Below are 22,271 nucleotides of genomic sequence, written 5' to 3'. Positions count from 1 at the left end.
GTTGCGAGATGTAACAGGACGTTAAATTGACAATATCAAGCCAATAAGTTCGTCCAGGCTAAACCCATGAGACTGTTGAACTCCTGACGAATGGTTGGAACCGTGGTAACTAGTTGAACTCCAGGACCAGCTCCAAGTTCAATACCTGGGTTTTCCAAGATTGCTTTGCAAATCGGTGGCTTTATTCATCTATTGCTTTATTTTATGTTTTAATTATTTAAGGTTTTTTTAATTGTTATAGTTGTTGCACATTCTCTGATTGAATTAATAATATTAAATGAAGTGGCTCTTAATAATAATAATAATAATTATTGGTGGTGAAAGTGATTAATTCACTTCCACGCTGTATGAGCTTACATTACGAAATATGCAATTAGGGAGGAGGCTGCACTTTTAATTAAATTATTGAGCTGCACTAATTAGAAACAGAACTGTCAGTCTATTAAAATTAAAAAAAAAAGAGTAAAAATTCAATTAAAAACCCTTGCATACCGCTCTAATTTCCCAGCAGACTGCAATGCGGGTAATTCTTAATTTGCTAGCCACATGCTGGTAAATACAGAGCTTGTGTTCAGTTGTTTGATGAGAGGACAATTCGGTTAATTGTCGAAAAAAAAAATTTCTCTCTTATTTTTTAAAAAAATTATCTTCTGCTTTGTTTTATTGTGACGTCCTGGACAGACAGACAGTGGTCCATTCAACAAAGAGACTAGAAAAGTGCTGCGGTTGGATTGGATTTATAATTGTCTTTAATTCGCGAAAATTTCAACAAATTAAGTGATTTTTTTTTTGCTGCAGTTTCCTTTTGTTTTTATTTTAATTTGTTTTTGGAGTGGCAATGTTAGCAAATTTGGGAGTTAGAAAGCATATCAGTGTTTCCCAGAGATTGTAGGGAACGAATTTGTGAATTTGAATTTATACTCAGTCGCAAAAGAGTTCCATTTGAATTTGGACATAATGTTGGGCTAACATCTAGGATTAGTAACATTTAATATTGATTTTAATGAGGATTGGGAGGAGATTGGAGATTACGTCACGTATCCTTTACAACAGGGGTCCCCAAACTACGGCCCGCGGGCCATATGCGGCCCCCTGAGGACATTTATCCGGCCCCCACCGCACTTCCGGAAGGGGCATCTCTTTCATTGGTGTTCAGTGAGACGAGCACCTATATGTGGCGGTACCGCAAAGCGCTGCGTCGCTCATGTACAGTACTACTTCCGATGACGAGGGATGCAAAGGTCACGGCTCCGAAAACAGCGTGTAAAATAACAGCAGAAGTACGGAAGAAAGGCAAAGCACTATAACTAAACCGGACATTGACCATCTCATTAGCCAAAAGCCGGCCCCATAATTCCCACAGAAATACTGGGCAGTTTGTTGATTTAAATTTACTTGTTCTTTATTTGAAATATTCTATTTGTTCCCGTTTTGTTTCTTTGACATTAAAATAGTTCGTTTTATAGTCCGGCCCTCCAACAGTCTGAGGGACAGTGAAGTGGCCCCCTGGGTAAAAAGTTTGGGGACCCCTGCTTTACAGTGTCCTCTATGTTTCTCCATCTAGGCCAGAGCGCTGAGAGGCTTTCTCAATAATATTTATTAATTTTTTTTATTTATCTTTTAAGTTATAAAAATATTTTTTATAGTGATTATTTTTTGAATGACAGTCCACCACACCATCTGACGACGATAACAAAAAAAAAAGTGAAAGTAAAATTATGAGGTATTTTTTTTTTTTTTTTTTTTTACTAAACAAAAGAATTGTGGCTGACATGAAATAGCTGTGTATTTGCACACTGTAATCATAGCCATGTTTATATTTTTTTGGGTGAAATTGATATTGCTTTGACTTTCTTCATTGTAAGTTTGTTGATTGTAGTTTTTTCCCTAGTCTGAGGCAAAATTGGCCACCGCTGTAATAGTTTTTGAAGTTCATTAATCCATTCATCAAGTAATCTTTTATTTTTGCTTAAATAAAAATAAAATTGGGTATCTGAAAATACCTCAACCAGCAGGACCTCTGTAATAATAATAGTAAGGGAAGGGATTAGCAATGAGGTTAGCATACTGGACTCCCACGCGGAGGTCCCGGGTTCGAATCCAGCAGCTGACCCTTAGATTTTCTCTTCCTAGGAGCTTCTTACAGCTCACTGTCCGGTGATGGACAGTGTTGTCTGTAACGAGAGAACACTGTCCGGAGGCCGGCAGTGCACTGGAAAAGCTCCGGGCGCTAATAACCTCAGCTGTTGATGCGCCAAAAAAAAAAAAATTATAATAATAATAAAATCTGTAATTATTTATTTTCTGCGTAAATTCATTTCAATAAATTTGGATAATCTCCTTAACAAAAACTTACAGTTTAAAAAGTTAAGTATAAGGGTTGATTAAACGCCAAAAGGTACACAAATCACCACTGGAGAGATCTTTTTAAAGAATGGTTATAGTTGCGGTCCCCAAACCATCCTCAATAACAATTTTTTTGAGAAAGCCTTTTTATATAAAATAGGAAGGTATTTGTACGTAAATAGCAAAATTAAACTGCGATTTCAGTACTTCCTTTTAAGAGGAGCAAGAAAAATAAACTGCGATTACAGTACTTCTTTCTAGAAGGCAAAGATTTTGAATCGAACGACAATTCATTGATGTAAATCGGTTCACTCATTGATAATTTTAACGATTGCAGTACTTCCTCTTAGTAGGTGTAAGAGCATGATGGCACTTCACAGCCACGTAGAGGAGCTTTAATCACTTCTTCGTGCTAAATTTTATCAAAATCGGGTTAAGCTTTGTAGAAATATTGGTAATAATAGTTTTAGAAAGGGCCTTATTTGGGTGGGGCAAACTCCCCTCCTTATGAGGCATAGCGTCGAGACTTTTAAAGTACAAATCTGTACAAAATTTCGATTCGATTGACACTCCATTCATGAAAATCGGTTCACGTGTCGATAATTTGAAACGATTGCTATACTTCCCCTTAACAAGTGTAAGAGCAGATCGTCGCTTTATTGTTAGGTAGGGGAGCCCTAACCCTATCATCCTACCAAATTTTATCAAAATAGGGCCAAGATTTACAGAGTAATTAGTAATAATAATTTTGGAGGGGGCCTTACATAAAGGGGGCTAACTCCTCTCCCATTCGATGTACAGGGCCGAGACCCCCAAAAGGCACATCTACATAAAGTTCCGAATCGAATGACACCTCATTCATGAAAATCGGTTCACGCGTTTAGGCGCTACGTTGTTTACAAAAAAGGTAACAACAAGAACAACAACAAGAACAAGAAGAAGAACAAGAACAAGAACATTTTTTGAAAAAGCCGTTTTTGCTCATTTTCGGCAACTTTTTTCTCGAAACCTTTTAGATCTGGGTGGTTGCAAAAAAATTATAGTTATAAAGGAGAATTTGGAGTAAGATTTAAAGAAAATTTGGGAATTTTATCTTTTATAGAAAAATAGAAAAAAATTGTCAAAGTTGGGTGTTTTTCAACGTTACACTTTTTCGTGCAGTTTTTGATGGTCAACCCTTATACAACTGTCCTACCGGACAGTTTTAAAATACATCACAGCAATACTTTTTAAAATAAATATAAATAGCAGCTTAAGACAACCATGTTGGTCATAGACCGTCAGATGTTGTTAATAATTAAAATAGTTTTTAGGGATGGTATTACCTATGAGGTTAACGTATTGAATTCCTACGCAGAGGACCCGAGTTCGAATCCAGCTGCTGGCCCTTAGATTTTTTTTTTTTTCTTTCTAGGAGCTTCTTACTAGGAGTTCACTGTCCGATGATGGACAATGTTGTCAGCAGCGACAGAAAACTGTACGAAGACCGGCAGGGTGCTGAAAAAAAAAAGTTCCGGACGCCATTAATCTCGGTCGTTGAAGCGCCTTAAATCAGTTAAAAAATAAAAGTAAAGTAATCGCCTATTTTTTTCAGGCGGTCTTTAACGTCCAACTACCAAATTAGGTGTCGTGGACGGAGGCGACTAGCAAACATACTTTACTGTAAATTTTTTTTATTAACCATTAAATAAAATCCAAGGCCTAAGACCGGGAATCGAACCCAGTATTAACAATGCATATTAACTTTGCAGGTCTCGCCTCTTAACCTGCTCGGTCGGCTACCGTGGCGCCTAGTTAAAAAAATAATAATAAAATAAACAAAAATATTTATAAGTTTTTGAATTCTGTTTCTACGTACATTCACTTCAAATAAATTTGCATAAAATACTTACGACAGAATTTTTTAAAATAAATATACGAGGGTCGTTTGAAAAGTCCGTGCAAAAATAAAAACTACTTAATTTTTTGGGGTAAACCTTTTTTATTTTTCAACATAGTCTCCTTTTAGGCTTATACACTTCGTCCAACGCTGCTCTAGTTTGTTGATCCCTTCCGAATAATAGGATTTGTCCAAGTCTGAAAAATAGCCATTCGTTTCTGCAATCACCTCCTCGTTTGAATAAAATCTTTTTCCCGCCAGCCATTCCTTCATATTGGGGAACAAATAGTAGTCCGAGGGAGCCAAGTCTGGAGAATAGGGGGGATGTGAAACGAGTTGGAACCCTATTTCCATTAATTTTGCGACCACAACTGCTGAGGTGTGAGCTGGTGCGTTGTCGTGATGGAAAAGGACTTTTTTGTGGGCCAATCGTGGGCGTTTTTCTTGCAGCTCGGTTTTCAAACGGTCCAATAACGATGAATAATATGCACCTGCAATAGTTTTACCCTTTTCCAGATAGTCGATGAGGATTATTCCTTGCGAATCCCAAAAGACAGTCGCCATAATCCTTCCGGCCGAAGGAACGGTCTTCGCACTTTTTTGGCGCAGATTCCCCCTTGGTAACCCATTGTTTAGATTGTTCTTTGGTCTCAGGAGTATAGTGATGTATCCATGTTTCATCCACAGTGACGAAACGACGCTTAAAGTCCTGCGGATTCTTCTGGAACAGCTGCAAACCGTCCTTGCAACACTTCACACGATTTCGTTTTTGGTCAAACGTGAGCAATCGCGGCACCCATCTTGCGGATAGCTTTGTCATGTCCAAATGTTGATGCAAAATATTATGCACCCGTTTATTCGAGATGCCCACAGCACTAGCAATCTCACGCACCTTCACTCTTCTGTCATCCATCACCATATCATGGATTTTATCAATGATTTCTGGAGTAGTAACCTCAACAGGGCGTCCAGAACGTTCAACGTCACTTGTGCCCATATGGCCACTCCGAAAATTTTGAAACCACTTATAAACTGTTCTAATCGAAGGTGCAGAGTCACCATAATGTTTATCAAGCTTCTCTTTAGTCTCCTGAGGCGATTTGCCTTTCATAAAGTAGTGTTTAATCAACAGACGAAATTCTTTTTCGTCCATTTTTTGAAAATCACTCGACTTCCTCGATTCAAACGAATGCCAAACACAAAGAAATAGACCGATCTGGCTGAAACTTGGTGTGTGTTCTTCCAAGAGATGCTACTAACTAAACATAACCTCGATACGCGCCAGTGGTGCTATTTCTCTGACTTTGCACGGACTTTTCAAACGACCCTCGTAAATAGGGGCTTAAGACATCCACCTTGGTCATAGACGGTCAGAGGAGAGTCTAGCTAGTAATTTGTAATAGTTAAATTCAGCATAGAAAAAAGAAAAACGAATATAGATCACAACAAATTAATATATTAACATTTTATCACTAACATGGATCGATAAGCGTGGGTAGATCTTCAGGTAATTTGATAAAACGGCCCAATATTTTTGTTCCGTTTATGTAATATATGCCTGAGTATTCATTATTAAAATACTTTTTTTCTTATATCATTTAGCGGTGGACAAACTGCTAGCAAATCTTTTATCTCCAAACCCCCACTCAGCAGATCACATTTAATATCATATTTAAATTGTTTATAATTCAAATTAAGCAAAATCCCCTCTACTTTTAATAAGAAAATGGATTCAAGTCTTTTCTGTGAACTACTTATACACAATATTTCATCCTTTTCATTTGTCTTTGTTCTAAGAAAACAAAATTAATCACAAGTACCTAGAGAATAATTGCGAGGAAATTGTTGGCGATTAGACTTTGTTTATATTGTAGCAGTTATTTGTTGATCTGTTTATATTGGCTCTTGTATAAAAGTTTCTTCTCTTTAGGAATTATTCTTTTCGAGGAAACAATAACTCTCTGTTATAGATTGATTTATAGCTTTGTTCCTTCAAATCTATCTGGTTAGTGATTGTTTCTATTTATATTTTATCATAAACATTATTATATATTTACTAATCCATTATTTCTTCATCTCAAAACCAAATAAAAATTAATTAACAGAATAAAACTTCATTTTTGCGATCAATTCAACTTTAATCAAGTTTTCAATTAAGTGATCGAGAAAAATAACATCATTTGGCTTCGATAAAAGCCAGCAGATACTTGAACAGAATTTGTGATGGGGTTAAAACTGAAAAAGAAAAGAGATAATGAAAAAGCTATTGGAGATAAGTGTCTCTAGTATCTCAAGATTGATTCCCCCCCTCCCGTACCAACTGAAGTATTCAGGTCTTATCGAGTTGCTTCACTATTTGATGAATAAAAATAATGACATAGAATTTTCATTATGTCACTTTGTAGTAATTAAGTGAAACTAACTTGAGCTGGAAAAAACAGCTCTTTTCTGCTTTATTAACTTAAATAAAAATAATGAATTTATTCTGTAATTTTTGGTTACATGATCTAATATATGTTCTACAAATACGAGGTCTGTAAATTAAGTAATGAGACTGATTTTTTTAAATTTTTTTATTCAAAAAGAATTACAATTCTATATTGTCACCTTCAAAATAACTTCCATCTGAAGCCACACAGCGCTGGAGACGTTTCTTCCACACCTCATAGCAGTGCTCGAACTCCGATACTGGAATAGCCTTCAGCTGGTCGGTTACAGCCGTTTGAATGTTTTCGACTGTCCCAAAATGAGTTCCCTTCAGGTGATTTTTCAACTTCGGACTCAAGTCAGGCGAATAAGGAGGCTGAGGAGCCACAGGAATGTTTTTACTGGCCAAAAACTCGTTTATTGAAATTGCTGTGTGACAGGGAGCATTATCGTGTTGCAACACCCACTTGTTCTTGATGTTTGATCTCTGACATGAATGACCCTTTTTCGAAGTTCTTTCAAGAACCTCTCGGTAAAAGTGTTGATTGACCGTTTGACCTTGAGGTAGAAACTCTTTGTGGACGATTCAGTGGATATAGAAAAAACAAATCAGCATGCATTTGATCTTCTACTTCGCCATCCTTGCTTTGTTTTTCAATTTCAATAAACGAGTTTTTGGCCAGTAAAAACATTACTGTGGCTCCTCAGTCTCCTAAGGGTACGTATACAACGGAGCTGTGAGTATAGATGATAGCAGAGATGATAACTGATAGAGTAAAATATAATCGCTGATTAGTGTGCACAACAGAGCTGTGATACATGCAACATGTCCGAGAAGTGAAGAAGAGTTTTTATGTTCAGCAGCAACAAAATGGTATATTTTAAAGAAAAAACGCTTTAGAAAATATCATGTACATCCCATAAATAAAAAACGAAGTACTTTGGTGAATTTCACCATTTATACAAGGAACTTAGAAATTATCCGGATCGTTTTTTTGAATATGTGAGGATGGGTCCACCCACATTCGACTATATTTTAGAAAAAATAAGGTCAAAATTAAGAAAACTTTGGAAAAATTGTCATGGCAATCCTATAACCATAGAAGAAAAACTAGTGATTACTCTTAGGTAAGTAATGGTTTTATTGAGAAAAAACAAATAAATACACATGAAAATAAATGTAAGCACGATTTAAAAAACAAAATATTGTTTAAAAGTAAATAATAAAATAATAACCAAAAATAATGAGAAAAAGACTGCACTAAATAATTTTTCGACGTCCATTTTGAAGCTCCGATACTGGAGTTCAGCTAGCAGAAAAATGAAAAATTCAATTCTATCATCTATGCTCGTTTATAGCAGCGAGTATCAGTCACTAGTCGAAGCTTCGGTTGTAACCGACCAGCTGAAGGCTATTCCAGTATCGGAGTTCGAGCACTGCTATGAGGAGTGGAAGAAACGTTTCCAGTGCTGTGTGGCTTCAGAAGGAAGTTATTTTGAAGGTGACAATATAGAATTGTAATTCTTTTTGAATAAAAAAAATCAGTTTCATCACTTAATTTACAGACCTCGTATGCAGTTACAACTCAGCGTCTAATAAATTCTTCTAACTTCTAAACTATGTCCGATCTTCAGTTTGCATTGGTTTCAAAGTGGACATTTCTCCCTTCAAGGAGTTCATATATCTTTTCGACGTCATCGCGAAATTAGTTGAAAGGAAGAAATGCTTTACCGGGGTGGTTTTCATGGAGGACCTGTCAATGTCATTTGATTGCCCTACGACAGCATCGTGCGTTGCCAATTAAAAGCCACAAAATTATTATTTAATTGATCTCAATACCCCCCCCCAAAATTAGCAAATAATTTTTTTTTAATTCCAGAATTTAAATCAAAAATCTACATTGAAGTTTCTCTGCCTTTTGTTGGTTATTTTGTATTGTTCAATCGTAAAAGAATCGATATATATTTATAAAACTAAAATTGGGAGAAGCATATTTCCGACTATTGTTTGGTGTGGACATTTATAAAACCGCTATTTCCATTCTTTACCACTTCCGTTCTGATAGTACCATAGGAGAAATCAATCAAATTTTTTGTTTTTGTTTTATAAATCGATTTCCTGCTCTTTATTCCTTAATTATGGAATAATGGAATGGACCGCCAGTAATTAGAAATGTTTGAACTTGTCATTGAGTTTATAACAAAAAAGTTATATTGCGTTAGGTTTTGTTTTTAATCGAAATACTGTGTATTAGATACTCAGTAAGCAATTAATCGATTGTTATAAATTTGTTTTAGGAAGATATTCTACATTTAATCAACTTTTCTTTGTATCTATAATCTTATAATCTTAGGCGAGCGTAGTTTACACCTAAAAAAATAGTGAGTTTTTTCGGGTTAGATGCCACCAGCTTTCACAGCCTTAACTTTTTAAAGCCGTGGACACACGAAGAATCTCGTAATTACTCCATGTGTAACCTTGCGCGTTAAAGAATGTGTTTTTCAGTTCTTATGGCCGGTATCAAGAGGGATTAAGATGGCCATGGTGAGGCTGAGTTGACTTGTGACGAGTTAAATTTGTTTTTTTTAAAAAACGGAAAGGTTGATTGATACGTAAATGGCTTCCATTTACAAGGACTTCACTATTTGCAGAGTGTAATACTTAATTTGATTTTAATGTTGCTAATTAGTTAAATTTGGTTTTCTTATTATATGTATTACAAATTTTAAATTTACATTTTAAAAACTACCCTAATTTGTAGATTATTTACTTTAGGTGCTTTGTTTTATTTTATTTATTTATTGCTAAAGTAAAAAGTGTATTAATTTTTCGGTTTGTATTTTATGAGGTTTACTTGGCAGACAAATAAATGTCCATTATCTAATAGTGTATCTGTGAATATACATTTTTCATTGTTTATAATTATTATATTATAGTAATGAAATATTTTTTTTATTTTAATTTGATTTAATTAATAAAGTTTCTTTATTCCCCACAAGTAAGAAAAAAGTGAATGCAGATGTTAATGAAAAGTGAAATTACTAAGGTTGGTATTGGCCTAATTTAATGTTGCTGTTAAGTTCATTCCCTTTGGCGACTGAATGAAAAATTACTGATTACATGATCAAGCCGTTATTAATTAATACGATACTCAATGATTATAATAGTCATCATTTGATTGTGGAAATGCGTTTGTGAAATCTTTGAAATCGGTCGCGAAATTAAAAGCTTTATAAAAAAGAAAAGATATTGACAAGTCGAGGAAAATAATAATAGGAGACATGAGTTAGAATGGACGCTAAACTGGTAAGTTTAGCTTTAGTTATAATCCTACAGGTTAACAACTAACATTGCAAAAACTATATACAAGTTATAAAGAGCTGTGAGCGTGTAGTGCAGGAAAAATCGAGTGATTGTGTCACATGAATATCGATTGGTGGTTGGTGAGGGGGAGGTAATTTCAGCGGTGGGCAGTCAAAGCGATAGGAGAATCCACGAGCAAGGACTGGGGAGGCTGTGATAATAATGTACGCGTGATCGAATGTCTGTGCCAGAATGACCGTTCTCTGTCCAAGGTTGTTGTCCTCTGTGAATGAAGCAATCGCTCTTTGACTCATCTTACATATATATATTGCAATATGCATTTCAAATTATTCTTCTGTCTGCCAACTCATGCAATAAATACTTAAGATTTTTTTCTTAAATTGATGTCAATTGTTTTTAAATAATAGCTTCATGATTCTTTTTATATAATTTTTTTAATTATTAACTAGGCATAAACATGTGTTGTATACCATGGAAGTAATATTGCAATTTATATCAGTTATAGTGCAAACATTTATATCAGTTATAGAGCTAACTTTGCTGTACAATTCGGTAAAGAATTCATTGAAATCTGATGAATAGGAAAAGAGATATAAACGTTTGAAATTTTAAGGAATATGAAAACCACCAAATTTAAACCTTCTATATCTAAATAACTATTACCGCTAAAACCTTGCCATTAATGTCAGTTATAGAGCTATCTTTTCTTTACAATTCGGTAAAGAATTCATTGAAATCTGATGAATAGGAAGAGAGATGTAAACGTTTGAAATTTTAAGGAATATGAAAACCACCAAACTTTAACCTTCTATATCTCAATAACTATTATCACTAAAATCTTACGATTAATATCAATTATAGAGCTATCTTTTCTTTACAATTCGGTAAAGAAATTATTGAAATCTGATGAATAGGAAGAGAGATATAAACGTTTGAAATTTTAAGGAGTAGGAAAACCACCAAACTTTAACCTTCTATATCTCAATAACTATTATCACTAAAACTTTGCGATTAATATCAATTATAGAGCTATCTTTTCTTTACAATTCGGTAAAGAAATTATTGAAATCTGATGAATAGGAAGAGAGATATAAACGTTTGAAATTTTAAGGAGTAGGAAAACCACCAAACTTTAACTTTCTATATCTCAATAAATATTATCACTAAAATCTTACGATTAATATCAATTATAGAGCTATCTTTTCTTTACAATTCGGTAAAGAAATTATTGAAATCTGATGAATAGGAAGAGAGATATAAACGTTTGAAATTTTAAGGAGTAGGAAAACCACCAAACTTTAACCTTCTATATCTCAATAACTATTATCACTAAAACTTTGCGATTAATATCAATTATAGAGCTATCTTTTCTTTACAATTCGGTAAAGAAATTATTGAAATCTGATGAATAGGAAGAGAGATATAAACGTTTGAAATTTTAAAGAGTAGGAAAACCACCAAACTTTAACCTTCTATATCTCAATAACTATTATCACTAAAACCTTGCCATTAATGTCAATTATAAAGCTTATTCTCTTTTTTACCGATTTGTGGAGTACTTTGAAGAAATTACGTTATTTGTTGAGAATAAGGATATGCCAAACTTTCTACAGATGATCATAAAATGAGTTATTTAATAAATCTTTCTTTCTACTGTGGTTGGAAATATCAACAAATTATGAATATTTCTATTTATGTCACGGTATCAGGGTTATGTTGGATTTTTTTGAACTGTTTCCATCACTGTTGTAGTAAGTCAAATATCCAAATCTCTCGCGTAGTTTTTTGATTGTATGTTTCTCTATGTATTAACTATAAATATGAATGTTTTCCTGTTCACTACCTTACGTAAATAGTTCTGGTTATAAATACTCTTTGAAGAAGGACAGTTCCCTATTAAGTTAGAAAAGCTTTGTGTTTTATTACGGCCTTTATCAATAGTGTAAGCGGCTGTAAGTTGAGTAATCAATTTGTATTATATATTTATATTTCCTTAATGGCACCTGGTTTGGCCCAAATTCATTGCCGCAAAAAACACATTTTCATCATGGCTTTTTGGGTGAGCTATTTATAAAAACGATTTATGTTCTTATTATCGAAGGATTAATGAACTAAGTATTTATTGAAAATTATAATATTTTTTTATATTGTTGTAAGTAAGGTTGGTGGTCCTTTGGCCCGTCTATTTATGTACTCTCTACCTTACATACGAGGTGTGACTATTAAATAACGAGACTGATGCTGCTACAGAAGAACTATGCATGCCCCCAATCCTAACGACCGACAGCTGTGCAGCGTAAAGCCTTCTCTTTCGATTGCAGCGTCTCATGTGTTTGTAGAGAAATCTTTCTGACCGGAACCGTCGTCTGTGTAAGAGGTGTTAGTTTCGTTTTGCCGAAAACATGATACTACACATGCAGTAGAGTAACGAATTGTCGTGAAATTTCACATGATACTTGGTAAAACCGCTACTGAAACTTATCTTTTATTAAAAGAAGTTTATGGCGATGAATGTTAATCACGTACACGAGTTTTTGAGTGGTTCAAGCGTTTCCAAGATGGCCGAGAAGACGGATGAAAATATCGATTATAATTAATCAACATTACTATCATGAGGTGCTTGCTCAACTCCTTGAAAGAGTAAGGAAAAAACGATCCGATTTGTGGTAGAACAAGTCATGGGTTCTCCATCAAGACAAAGCGCCGGCTCACACTGCATTGTCTGTCAAGTAGCCCAAGTACAACATCCCAGTTTTAGGCCATCTGCCTTATTCGCCTGGCCTGGTCCCATGTGACTTTTATCTGTTCCCCAAAGTCAAATCTGCATTAAAAGGAACACGATTTCAGTCGGTTGAAGCTCTGAAAGAAAAAGCGGCACGCGTCATGCTGGAACTGACAGAAAAAGACTTCTAGCATTGTTTCGAACAATGGTAAATTCGCATGGAGCGTTTTAGGGATAGGGGTGGGGTGTATAATAACTAAATATGTATAAATTTAAAATAAAATGTTTAACATTATTTAATAGCCACATCTCGTAAGCAGACAGGAAAAAAAGACATACCAAGCTTACAAATAACAATGTAAATAAGTATTATAATTGTCAATAGCATAAGGCCTGAAGATGATATAATCTCAAGGTCGAATTCTTGGCAAAAATACAAAAAATTAGTGAATTTGGCTATTATCTTTACTTCCTTCTGGATTTATGAATTAGTCACCTAAAACGACGAACAATACACATTTATTAGCTTTATTATTAACATTACAATATTATGTTTTGTATTATTTATAATGTAATATTATTTAGATTCTACTTTATACATGGAATGTAGTTTCTCTCCTCGTGGGTAAAGTGAAAAGATTCCTCCAATTGTAATTAAGTAAGTGAACAAGGAATCTCCTTATTTCGGAAAGTAAAGTATAATAAAATAAAAAATATAAATGTGTTTCGTGAATGCCATTTTATTAAGCAATTTTTTAATTACATTCCTAATTATTTCTAAAATGAGAAATCTGTAATTATTAATTTCCTCTTGTCGAAATATTTACCATTCCGCTTATGTAAATGCCCAACTAGAGTGGTATATTAAATTATTCGTTATCTATTTACCTGTTGTTGATAATAAGTTTTGGACGACCATTGACCTCTTATCATTCAAGAGGATGTTAACGAGCAAACTATATTAAAAAAAAGAAGCTATAACACCGAAAAGCAATATACGAACTGTGGCTATTAAATAACGAGACTATTGCTGTAAAACATATGATTTTAAATTTATACATATTTAGTTATTATCACCTTCAATATAAACCCCTCCCCTATCTCTACAACACTCCATGCGAATTTACCATTGTTCGAAACAGTGCTGGAAGTCTTTTTCTGTGAGCTCCTGTATGACGCGAGCCGCTTTTTCTTTCACAGCTTCAACGGACTGAAATCGTGTTCCTTTTAATGCAGATTTGACTTTGGGGAACAGATAAAAGTCACATGGAGCAAGGTCAGGCGAATAAGGCGGATGGCCTAAAACTGGGGATGTTGTACTTGGCTACTTGACAGACAATGCAGTGTGAGCCGGCGCGTTGCCTTCATGGAGAACCCATTACTTGTTCTTCCACAAAACGGGTCGTTTTTTCCTTAATCTTTCACGGAGTTGAGCAAGCACCTCACGGTAGTAATGTTGATAAATTAAAATCGATATTTTCATCCGTTTTGGACGTGGAAGGGCGACCCAGACGGTCATCATCTCTGACGTCTTCTCGGCCATCTTGGAAACGCTTGAACCACTCAAAAATTTGCGCACATGATAAACATTCATCGCCATAAACTTCTTTTAATAAAAGATAAGTTTCAGTTTTACCATGTTTCATGTGAAATTTCACGACAATTCGTTGCTCTACTACTACTAAAGAGAAGGCTTTGCATAGTTTTTCTGTAGCAGCATCAGTCTTGTTATTTAATAGCCACACCTCGTAGTGTTAACTTTATCAAATTGTACTTCCTGGAACATCCTACGACTGTAAAACTCTAACTCTGATTTTTTATTTGCGAACTAACAAATTTGGTTAAAACACTTCGTCTTCTTCTTCTTCTGCATTTTCTACGGCCTTCTAAATATAATAAAGGTTCATGAAATTACTTTAGATGTAATAATTAAACAGCATTTAAAAGCTATTAATATTGTTCTGGTAGTTTGCAAGTAATGTTATTGTTCTGATAGCTCGCTGTTACTCTAATAACGCTCAACATAGCGATATTTTTAATGTTCTATAAGACCGAGCAAATAATACGTTGAGTATATTAGCTCCTATAAAGTTTTTGTAATGGTGCCACTAGATTTTGGATCGTGGCTAAGAAATACTCATACAAATCCTTCACCAACTTAAAATGAATTTCCTTTGTCTACAAATTGTCGAACACGAAGAATGTTATAACCGTACGATATTTCATGTTTGTCCATTTCAAAAAATAAAAATAAAATAATCAAGTTGAAGATATAATTCACAAGTTCACTTACATTCGTTATTGCTATTTGTACGAAAATAACAAAAACAAAAAGTCGGTGATTGCAACGCCATCTTTAGTCTAGTCTGAGAACTTTTTGTGGTATCGTGATACTTGGTTCTATGTCAGATATTTTGTATTGTTAGGTAGGCATCCGTCATAGTGTATATAGATTTGATCGGGAGAATGACGTACAAACCAGGGAAAAAACCCTCTTTTTTCAGGTTAGTTTCCTCGACGGCACCACCTTAATCTATATACCTTAATCTTCGGGGAGGCACCTCGTATATTATTAGCCACATTCTTACAAACGGATAGTTCTTATTTGTCGATCCTCTCCAGGTCCTTCCTCTTCAACATTAAAATCCTCTTAATATTCAAGGCGATGACATGCCAATTTTCTTTACCCCCCAGCATTACCATTATCAACGTTTTAGGGACATTAACTCCTGTAACGTCCATAATGTTTTTCCTTTCTACTTTCCACCGCACGCAGTAAAAGAATGTGTGCTCAGCTTCGTCTCTGGGTGAGTCTCCGTAAATACAAGCACCATCAGGACGTTTCCCCATGTGGGCTAAGTATACCATAAAAACAACCATGCTCTGTCCAGGATTTGGGTCATGTAAAACATGACTTCCTTGTGGCCCATAGTTCTGCTATCAATCTGGCCGTCCATCTTCCTTCGGCTCTTGTTGGCCCATCGGGCAGTCCACTCCTTTTCTATATGGGATTTGGCTAATTCTTTAGCAGTCCACGCGTTCACGCCTCCATCCTTTCTCAGTAGATAAGCTTTCTTCCTTGCGGAGGCCATTAGATCTATTGTTATCATACCTGCCAGAACTAAGGCAGCTGGCTCCGACACTGTCCGTTACGCACTGATAACTCTTAGGGCGCCTTTTCTCTGCGTCTTTTGTGAGTAAATTGTCAATTGGAAGCCCTGATGGACTCCAGCCTTGATAAATCCGTGCTGAAGGTCGAAAAATTGATGATAAACTTGTCTGTATTTCTTCAGTATTATTGAAGTATCTTTGTGTAACTTATTTTTTTCTATGGCAATGTCAAAAGTCTGACGAGTTTTGTTAAAATTAAATCTATTTTAGTAGGTGCTTGTTACTTAGTCAAACGTAACAGTTATACGTACCTATATAAACAGTAACTTCTTTTCTTTAATTATATGAACTTAAGCAATCGTTTACGATGACGTCTGACTGGTGCAAAAGATAATACAAAAGCGTATGTAAATTCGTCTCATGTATAATATATAGTCGTTTTGTGCTCCCCTACCTAAGGTGTAAAGTCACCAAGGACGAATGAATCACATAGAAATAACCTCCTCCGCGTTTTTTCCTCTTCAAGCAGATGCTTGCAGCATAACTTTTTGTACTTCTTTAGTTAAACTTTTGTCTCAGAGTTGTGCGGTTTTAAAGTTTTCTTTAAAAAAAAGAAGAAAAAAATAAATTTTATTTCGGTGTTGATAACGCAGCATTATTTTCTTAGTGATAACTCTCAAAACATTATATCTACTTTTATATACTGTTTATATACGCGTATCATGAAACAATTTAGCTCATCTTATCTACCGTATGTCCATAATGTCTTGAGTAAATAAAAGTATTACTGTACAACTGTGAAATATTATGTGACTCACATATATACACCGTAGGTGAAATTATTAGTACTTTTTTTACCTTCAATTTTGGTGACGTATCTACCATTTCATAGTATTTTTTTTTCTTTAATTCCTAACTGTGAACAGACTGTGGTGAAGTGTTAGAACTGAGTCAGGTTCAAATACTTCAGTAAGAGATGATGATTGTGTTCGAAGTTGTGCCGTGCGGTTTTATGCGAATATTCTCTCTACTAAGAAAACCCAAAAGGAAGCGTCATGTATGTAATTTGGTTTCAATTTGTTTATCTTTAATTTAATTTCTTTAGGCATTTTAATACTTTATTGTTTATACAATAAAATAATAGCTAATATGAGAAGAAGTTAGCTCCAGTAGTAGTGCTCTAGAATTGTATCATCCTTAGATATCCCCTAAGAGTGGATAGATCAGTGCATCGAACATTCTCAGATATTAACTCGCCTCATTAAAGTAGTAAATAATTTAAAAAATATTAGCAAAACAATAATTACTTATATGACCTGTTCACTGCGCAAATCGATTAACTCCATTTTTTGAAATATCTTAAATTTAAGTGTCATTCATTTACAATGAATTTCCCAAATAATAAAGATTACCACCATTAAACAACCAAAAAATTTGTTGGCCATTGAATAATAATTTATTTATTTCAAAAGCCATTTTGATTAACATAGTGCTCCTGTTGTATATTGTAGCCATATTCAACTCAAATTCAAATAGCAGCCGTTGAATGATAACAGTAAATTAATTTGAATATAATATAAATTCAAATTTAAAAAAAAATAATAATGTACATTACTTCATCGCATTTCTCCACTATTTGTTTAATGGAGTTAAAATCGAGTTATGCAATGAATGGCTCGGCTCATTAAAACTGTCCGTAAGGACAGTTGTATAAGGGTTGATCGTCAAAAACTGCACGAAAAAGCGTAACGTTGAAAAACACCCAACTTTGACAATTTTTTTCTCTTTTTCTATAAAAGATAAAATTCCCAAATTTTCTTTAAAATATAGAGCGAATCCTGCTTAATAACTGTAATTTTTTTTGCGATAACCCACATCTAATAGAATTCGAGAAAAAGTTACCCAAAACGAGCAAAAACAGCATTTTCAAAAAATGTTCTTTTTCTTGTTGGTCTTCTTCTTGTTACCTTTTTTGTAAACAACGTAGCGCCTAAACGCGCGAACAGATTTTCATGAATTTTGTATAAAGTAAATGATAAAGAAATTTTGTGTCTATTAGTATTAACTAATTACAAACATTGTAAATTAGAATGAGATAGCCTTTATAAGCTATACTCGAGCAAGAGTACTATAGTTCTGCTCCTTGTTTAGAGATAGACTTTAGTTAGAGAGGTTTCATTCAGATGAATGTAATTTGATTAATCAAGGATTGCAAGTTAAAACAAGATTAAAAATAAAGTAAGTTGGTTTTTCTTCCTCGAATCAAGCTCTACTTCCAGGAGTCTGTGACTAAACATCTCTATTTTATGATTGGGCAGAAAACTCGCGATTAACTGTTAAATCTCACTAACTGTTCAAATTAGTTTTTAAATTAGTCCAACCCAATCCAATCCAATCCAAAATACTCTGCCGCATAGGGGACGCTCCATTCTACGTTAGCAACCACACAATACATACAGATATCCAAATTCCACTCATCTCCTAACTTGCCAAAATTCGATATAAAAATTTTCATCAAAAACTCTCACTTCATCCCAACCCTTTAGCTGCAAACTTGTCTTCAACTACGCTACCCTCCAATCCTCGAAGACGGCTGAGGCGCCGTTGGCCCCGTGACCAACTGGGTGACTAATGGCGGCCATCACTGGATGACCGACATTCATGTCTGCCACGTTAATTATTTATACACTCATCTCATTTACTTATTGTATCCTGTAGGTACAGGTGTAAATTTCAATAAAGGGATATTAAAAAAAAATATTATTCTCTTGCTACAAAAAATTTTATGAATAGGTTTCTGCGTTGCATGCTTGCCTACAGCAGGAGTTCATCAATCTTGGCGCCAGAAGCCTGTCAAATGGACGTTTACGATTTCAATCAAATCATTGCTGTCCTTAAATTAACAATATGTTCTGTCCAAAGCGATGACTGTTAAATGAGTTTCATTATTATTTACATTTGAGAGGTGTTCGTCACTTCCTCACTAAGAAATCTATAGAGCACTTCCTGTTGAATCTTGTATTTATTCTTAGTAACAGGCGCCACGGTGGTAGCCGAGCGGTTAAAAGGCGAGACCTGCAAAGCAAATATACATTGTGGAACAGGGTTCGATTCCCCGGTCTTAGGCCGTGGATTTTATTTAATGGTTAATAAAAGGAAATTTACAGTAAAGTATGTTTGCTAGTCGCCTCCATCCACGATACCTAATTGGTTGTTGGACGTAAAGCCCGTCTGAAAAAAAAAATAGGCTAATCTTTTACTTACTTATTCTTAGTAACTTTTAGTTTAATACCATGATTCGTAACGCCAAGTTGAAAGAGGTAATACTCGATTTACAATAAGAACCGACATTTTTTACAAATTAGTAAAGCTTAGTCAGATTGGCGTGATGAAACTTGTAGTTTGTGACTAATAGCTTTTTAAAAGCTGGCCTAATTTTTGTAATGGAAAGAACTTGTTTTATTGAAAGAGTCCTTACATTTTTATTATAAGGATTGATTCTTTAATATTATTGAATATGATCGTAATTAGAATCATGAAAGGTCGACATTTTCGTTAAATAAATAAAAGTGAATGTGTTAAGTAAATTATCATGATCTCTCGCCATGGCTTCGTCTTCATCGTCTTTAAATAAATCTGTAAATGTTGCCAAAATATTTTATGGAAAAAATCAATTTTGTAATCTGTGAACAAAACGTGAGTACTCAGACAAGTACCTAATCGAAATATCTGATTTAAACTTCGTTGATTTTTGCTCTGTTTGAAACTTTTCTGATGAGAAGTCCGCAAATATAATCCATCCCAAGATTCAGCAAAAAGTTTCTTTCCCCGAAATTATAATTACTCCTATTCAATACAGATAAACGTGCGAAAAGACGTTTTCATATAAGGGTAGAAAGTTACTGTATCTACTTCATAAACTTTGTTTCATGGTTGTCAATTTGATTAGTAACTTTATTAATGTGCCCTTAAGAATTGATAAATTGTTATTAAAACAAGGTTGGTTGATCGTCAAAAATTGCACTTTTAAGGCTTGATGCTGAAAAAAAAATTATTTAATATTGCAATCAGCAAGATTTCTGATTAAATGGATAGTAACCGAGATTGATGGTTTCTAATATCTTGCGTCCCTCTTATTTCATCTTCTTGTAAACAGTAACCTGATAGTCTTTTTTGTAAATATGGAAAGATTTCATTGTAATTGTGGGTACGGTTGTTGGTCTAGTGGTCAAGAGCTTGGCTTTGTAAGTGGGAGATCCCCAGTTCGAATCCCGCGTATGTCTATCTTTATTATTTGTTAGAATAAATTGTTTATAGTAAAGTAGGAGCTTCCGCCCGCCCCCCCGTCCAAGACACCTAATTGGTAGTTGGACGTTAAGCTCCGCCTGAAAAAGAATAGGCGATTACTTTACTTTTCACGTTGGCCCCGCGACCTTTTACCTATTTCCTAAACTTCCTTCCAACCTCTAGAGAGTTCCAAGCATTGGCTGGCCCCTCTCAGCATGCCTTCCCGATTGTGGCGCTGGATCCTCGGTTTCAGCCTACAATCTGTGCATAACTAAATGGTGATCACATTTACTTGATGTATGTGTACAGGCTGTAAATAAATAAATAAACTACTTTTCATTGTAATCGTGGTGGTGCCTAAGGCTTGAAACGAAAGCTGTTCTCTTCAACCCAGCTTAAACCCTCCCTCCAAAAAAAAATCTGTTGGTCCTCCTCTAGGGAGTAACCACTGTCCAGACTATCGGCAGTATCGCAGGATAACACTGAGATACAAATCTCTTTAAAATTCCATTGGGAGTGTTGTATCCTTACAAACTAAACCTAGCTTTGGCGAAACTAGCTGATCTAAATAATGGTAATCCGTTTTCCTTTACTCTTCATGACAATTCGGTACCCCCTCAGAATTCATCACCCCTGCCGGTCTTGGTGTAGATAATGTCATCAGGGCTACCCAGTTAGCAAAACTACCAAAACATCCAATCGCATTCTACTCAGGGAGTGGAACTAGTCAAATCTCTTTCATAAATCTTCTAACGTAGAGTCACTCATGTATGCTTCTGCAAACTGATCATCCTTCAATCTCCCAGTCATAAAATTGATTCAGAAGGTCCACCACCTCTCATGACTAAGTTACGTATCGTAACAATGATCCTGACACCTGAGCATAATATACCTGCTTGTTCAGGTACTCAGAACATCTTTGATATTACTCATCTGAGAAAGACCGCCTCCTATGCTAGTCTTATCTACAAAATATTTTAAAAATTTCTGGCTACAAATGAATGAAACTACAAAATGAGTTCCTCCCACTTTGCGGACAGACTGCGTTTTGTTTCACTTGTCGTGAATCATTTAAAATTATCTATTCAAGTTCCGGATACCTCGTAAATGTATCTATTCAGTACAAACTTATAATCGAAATATGCCCAATGGCAGTACTTCTTTTCTGATCTGACATAATTTTAAAAAAAGAAAAAAAGTAACATTTTTATTACTAAATCAAGGCCATAACACCTTATTCAATAAAAATATTCAAGAGGGAAAACGAACTAAAAATAATAAAAAGACATAAATTCTGTATAACATGACCAGGTTCTCGGCCAAAGGCAGAGGTCGTGGGCAAACCCGTCTAATACCACATTACTGAAAGTAGGAGCCACGAGTAGGAGTCCCTCTTTGGATATTGATATTGTCTGTATTTCATGTTTATTGATAATAATATTATTATTATATTTAACTTTAAAATTAGAGAAAATACGATTTTTAATTAATAATTATCCTGAACAAGGAATATTGACAATAATAATCATTAAAAAGTTTGCATAAAATTGGTTTCATATATTAATCTGAGTGCAAATTATTTACAAAAAAATAAAATACAACAGTATATATTTGTGTGGGAATTTTCGAAGAGATATTGAGCCGGCAATGTATTTATAGGGAACAATAATAAATTCACATTATATGGAACAGAGTGAAAGTGTTTGTGAAGGTCGTATGTTCATTCTAAATTCTTTACATTTTTGTAAATATACGTGTTATATGTTTGTGGGTTTTTTTTTTTTTTCTTTTATTGTTGGTTAAAGATGGAGAAGTTGTAGTAGCAAGTTTGTAACGATCTCATGTCGGTGTTTCACTGTAATTTAATAAATCCTCTCATTTTGTCTGATTTTTACTATTATAAAGTGACAAAGTACTTTACTGAACCAAACAAATGAATTAAAAAAAGCAAAGTATGAAAAATCTAGTGGTGATGCTTATATATGGTTCGGTCGTAGGCTAAATGCGTTCCAGTTATGCTTTTAGTGCTACTGTCGAAATCATCTCTTTTCAACTCATACAGTAAATGGATAATATATTCTCGCGCAATAAATTTGTCTCTAATTCGGAATTCTAGCAAATGCTTTTAGTGTTCGTTTTTTAATGTGTAAGTAGAGAGTATACTTTAGAGAATT

At 34.6% G+C, this 22,271-nt stretch overlaps 1 protein-coding gene across 5 annotated transcripts in view; it reads left to right on the top strand.

Moving 5' to 3' along the window:
• The window catches only part of GckIII (Germinal centre kinase III), a 148,324-nt gene that overhangs the window by 63,100 nt on the left and 62,953 nt on the right, over positions 1-22,271 (top strand). Inside the window, exon 1 of one of the 5 annotated variants that reach the window (XM_074130499.1) lies at positions 9,650-9,699. The exons of 3 other annotated variants lie outside the window; for them this stretch is intronic. In XM_074130499.1, coding sequence (XP_073986600.1) covers positions 9,667-9,699 — 33 coding nt within the window. In that variant the 5' untranslated portion in view covers positions 9,650-9,666. Of the gene's footprint in view, positions 1-9,649; positions 9,700-16,713; positions 16,868-22,271 lie in introns of those variants that run through there. One more of the 5 variants, XM_074130496.1, reaches the window with a different exon arrangement.

This window comes from Rhodnius prolixus, unplaced genomic scaffold (assembly GCF_049639745.1).
Source record: "Rhodnius prolixus isolate KJV_2025 unplaced genomic scaffold, Rpr scaffold_4, whole genome shotgun sequence".
Classification (NCBI taxonomy): domain Eukaryota; kingdom Metazoa; phylum Arthropoda; class Insecta; order Hemiptera; family Reduviidae; genus Rhodnius; species Rhodnius prolixus.
The sequence above is the reverse complement of the archived record's forward strand: the minus strand, read 5'-3'. Positions and strand labels throughout refer to the sequence as shown.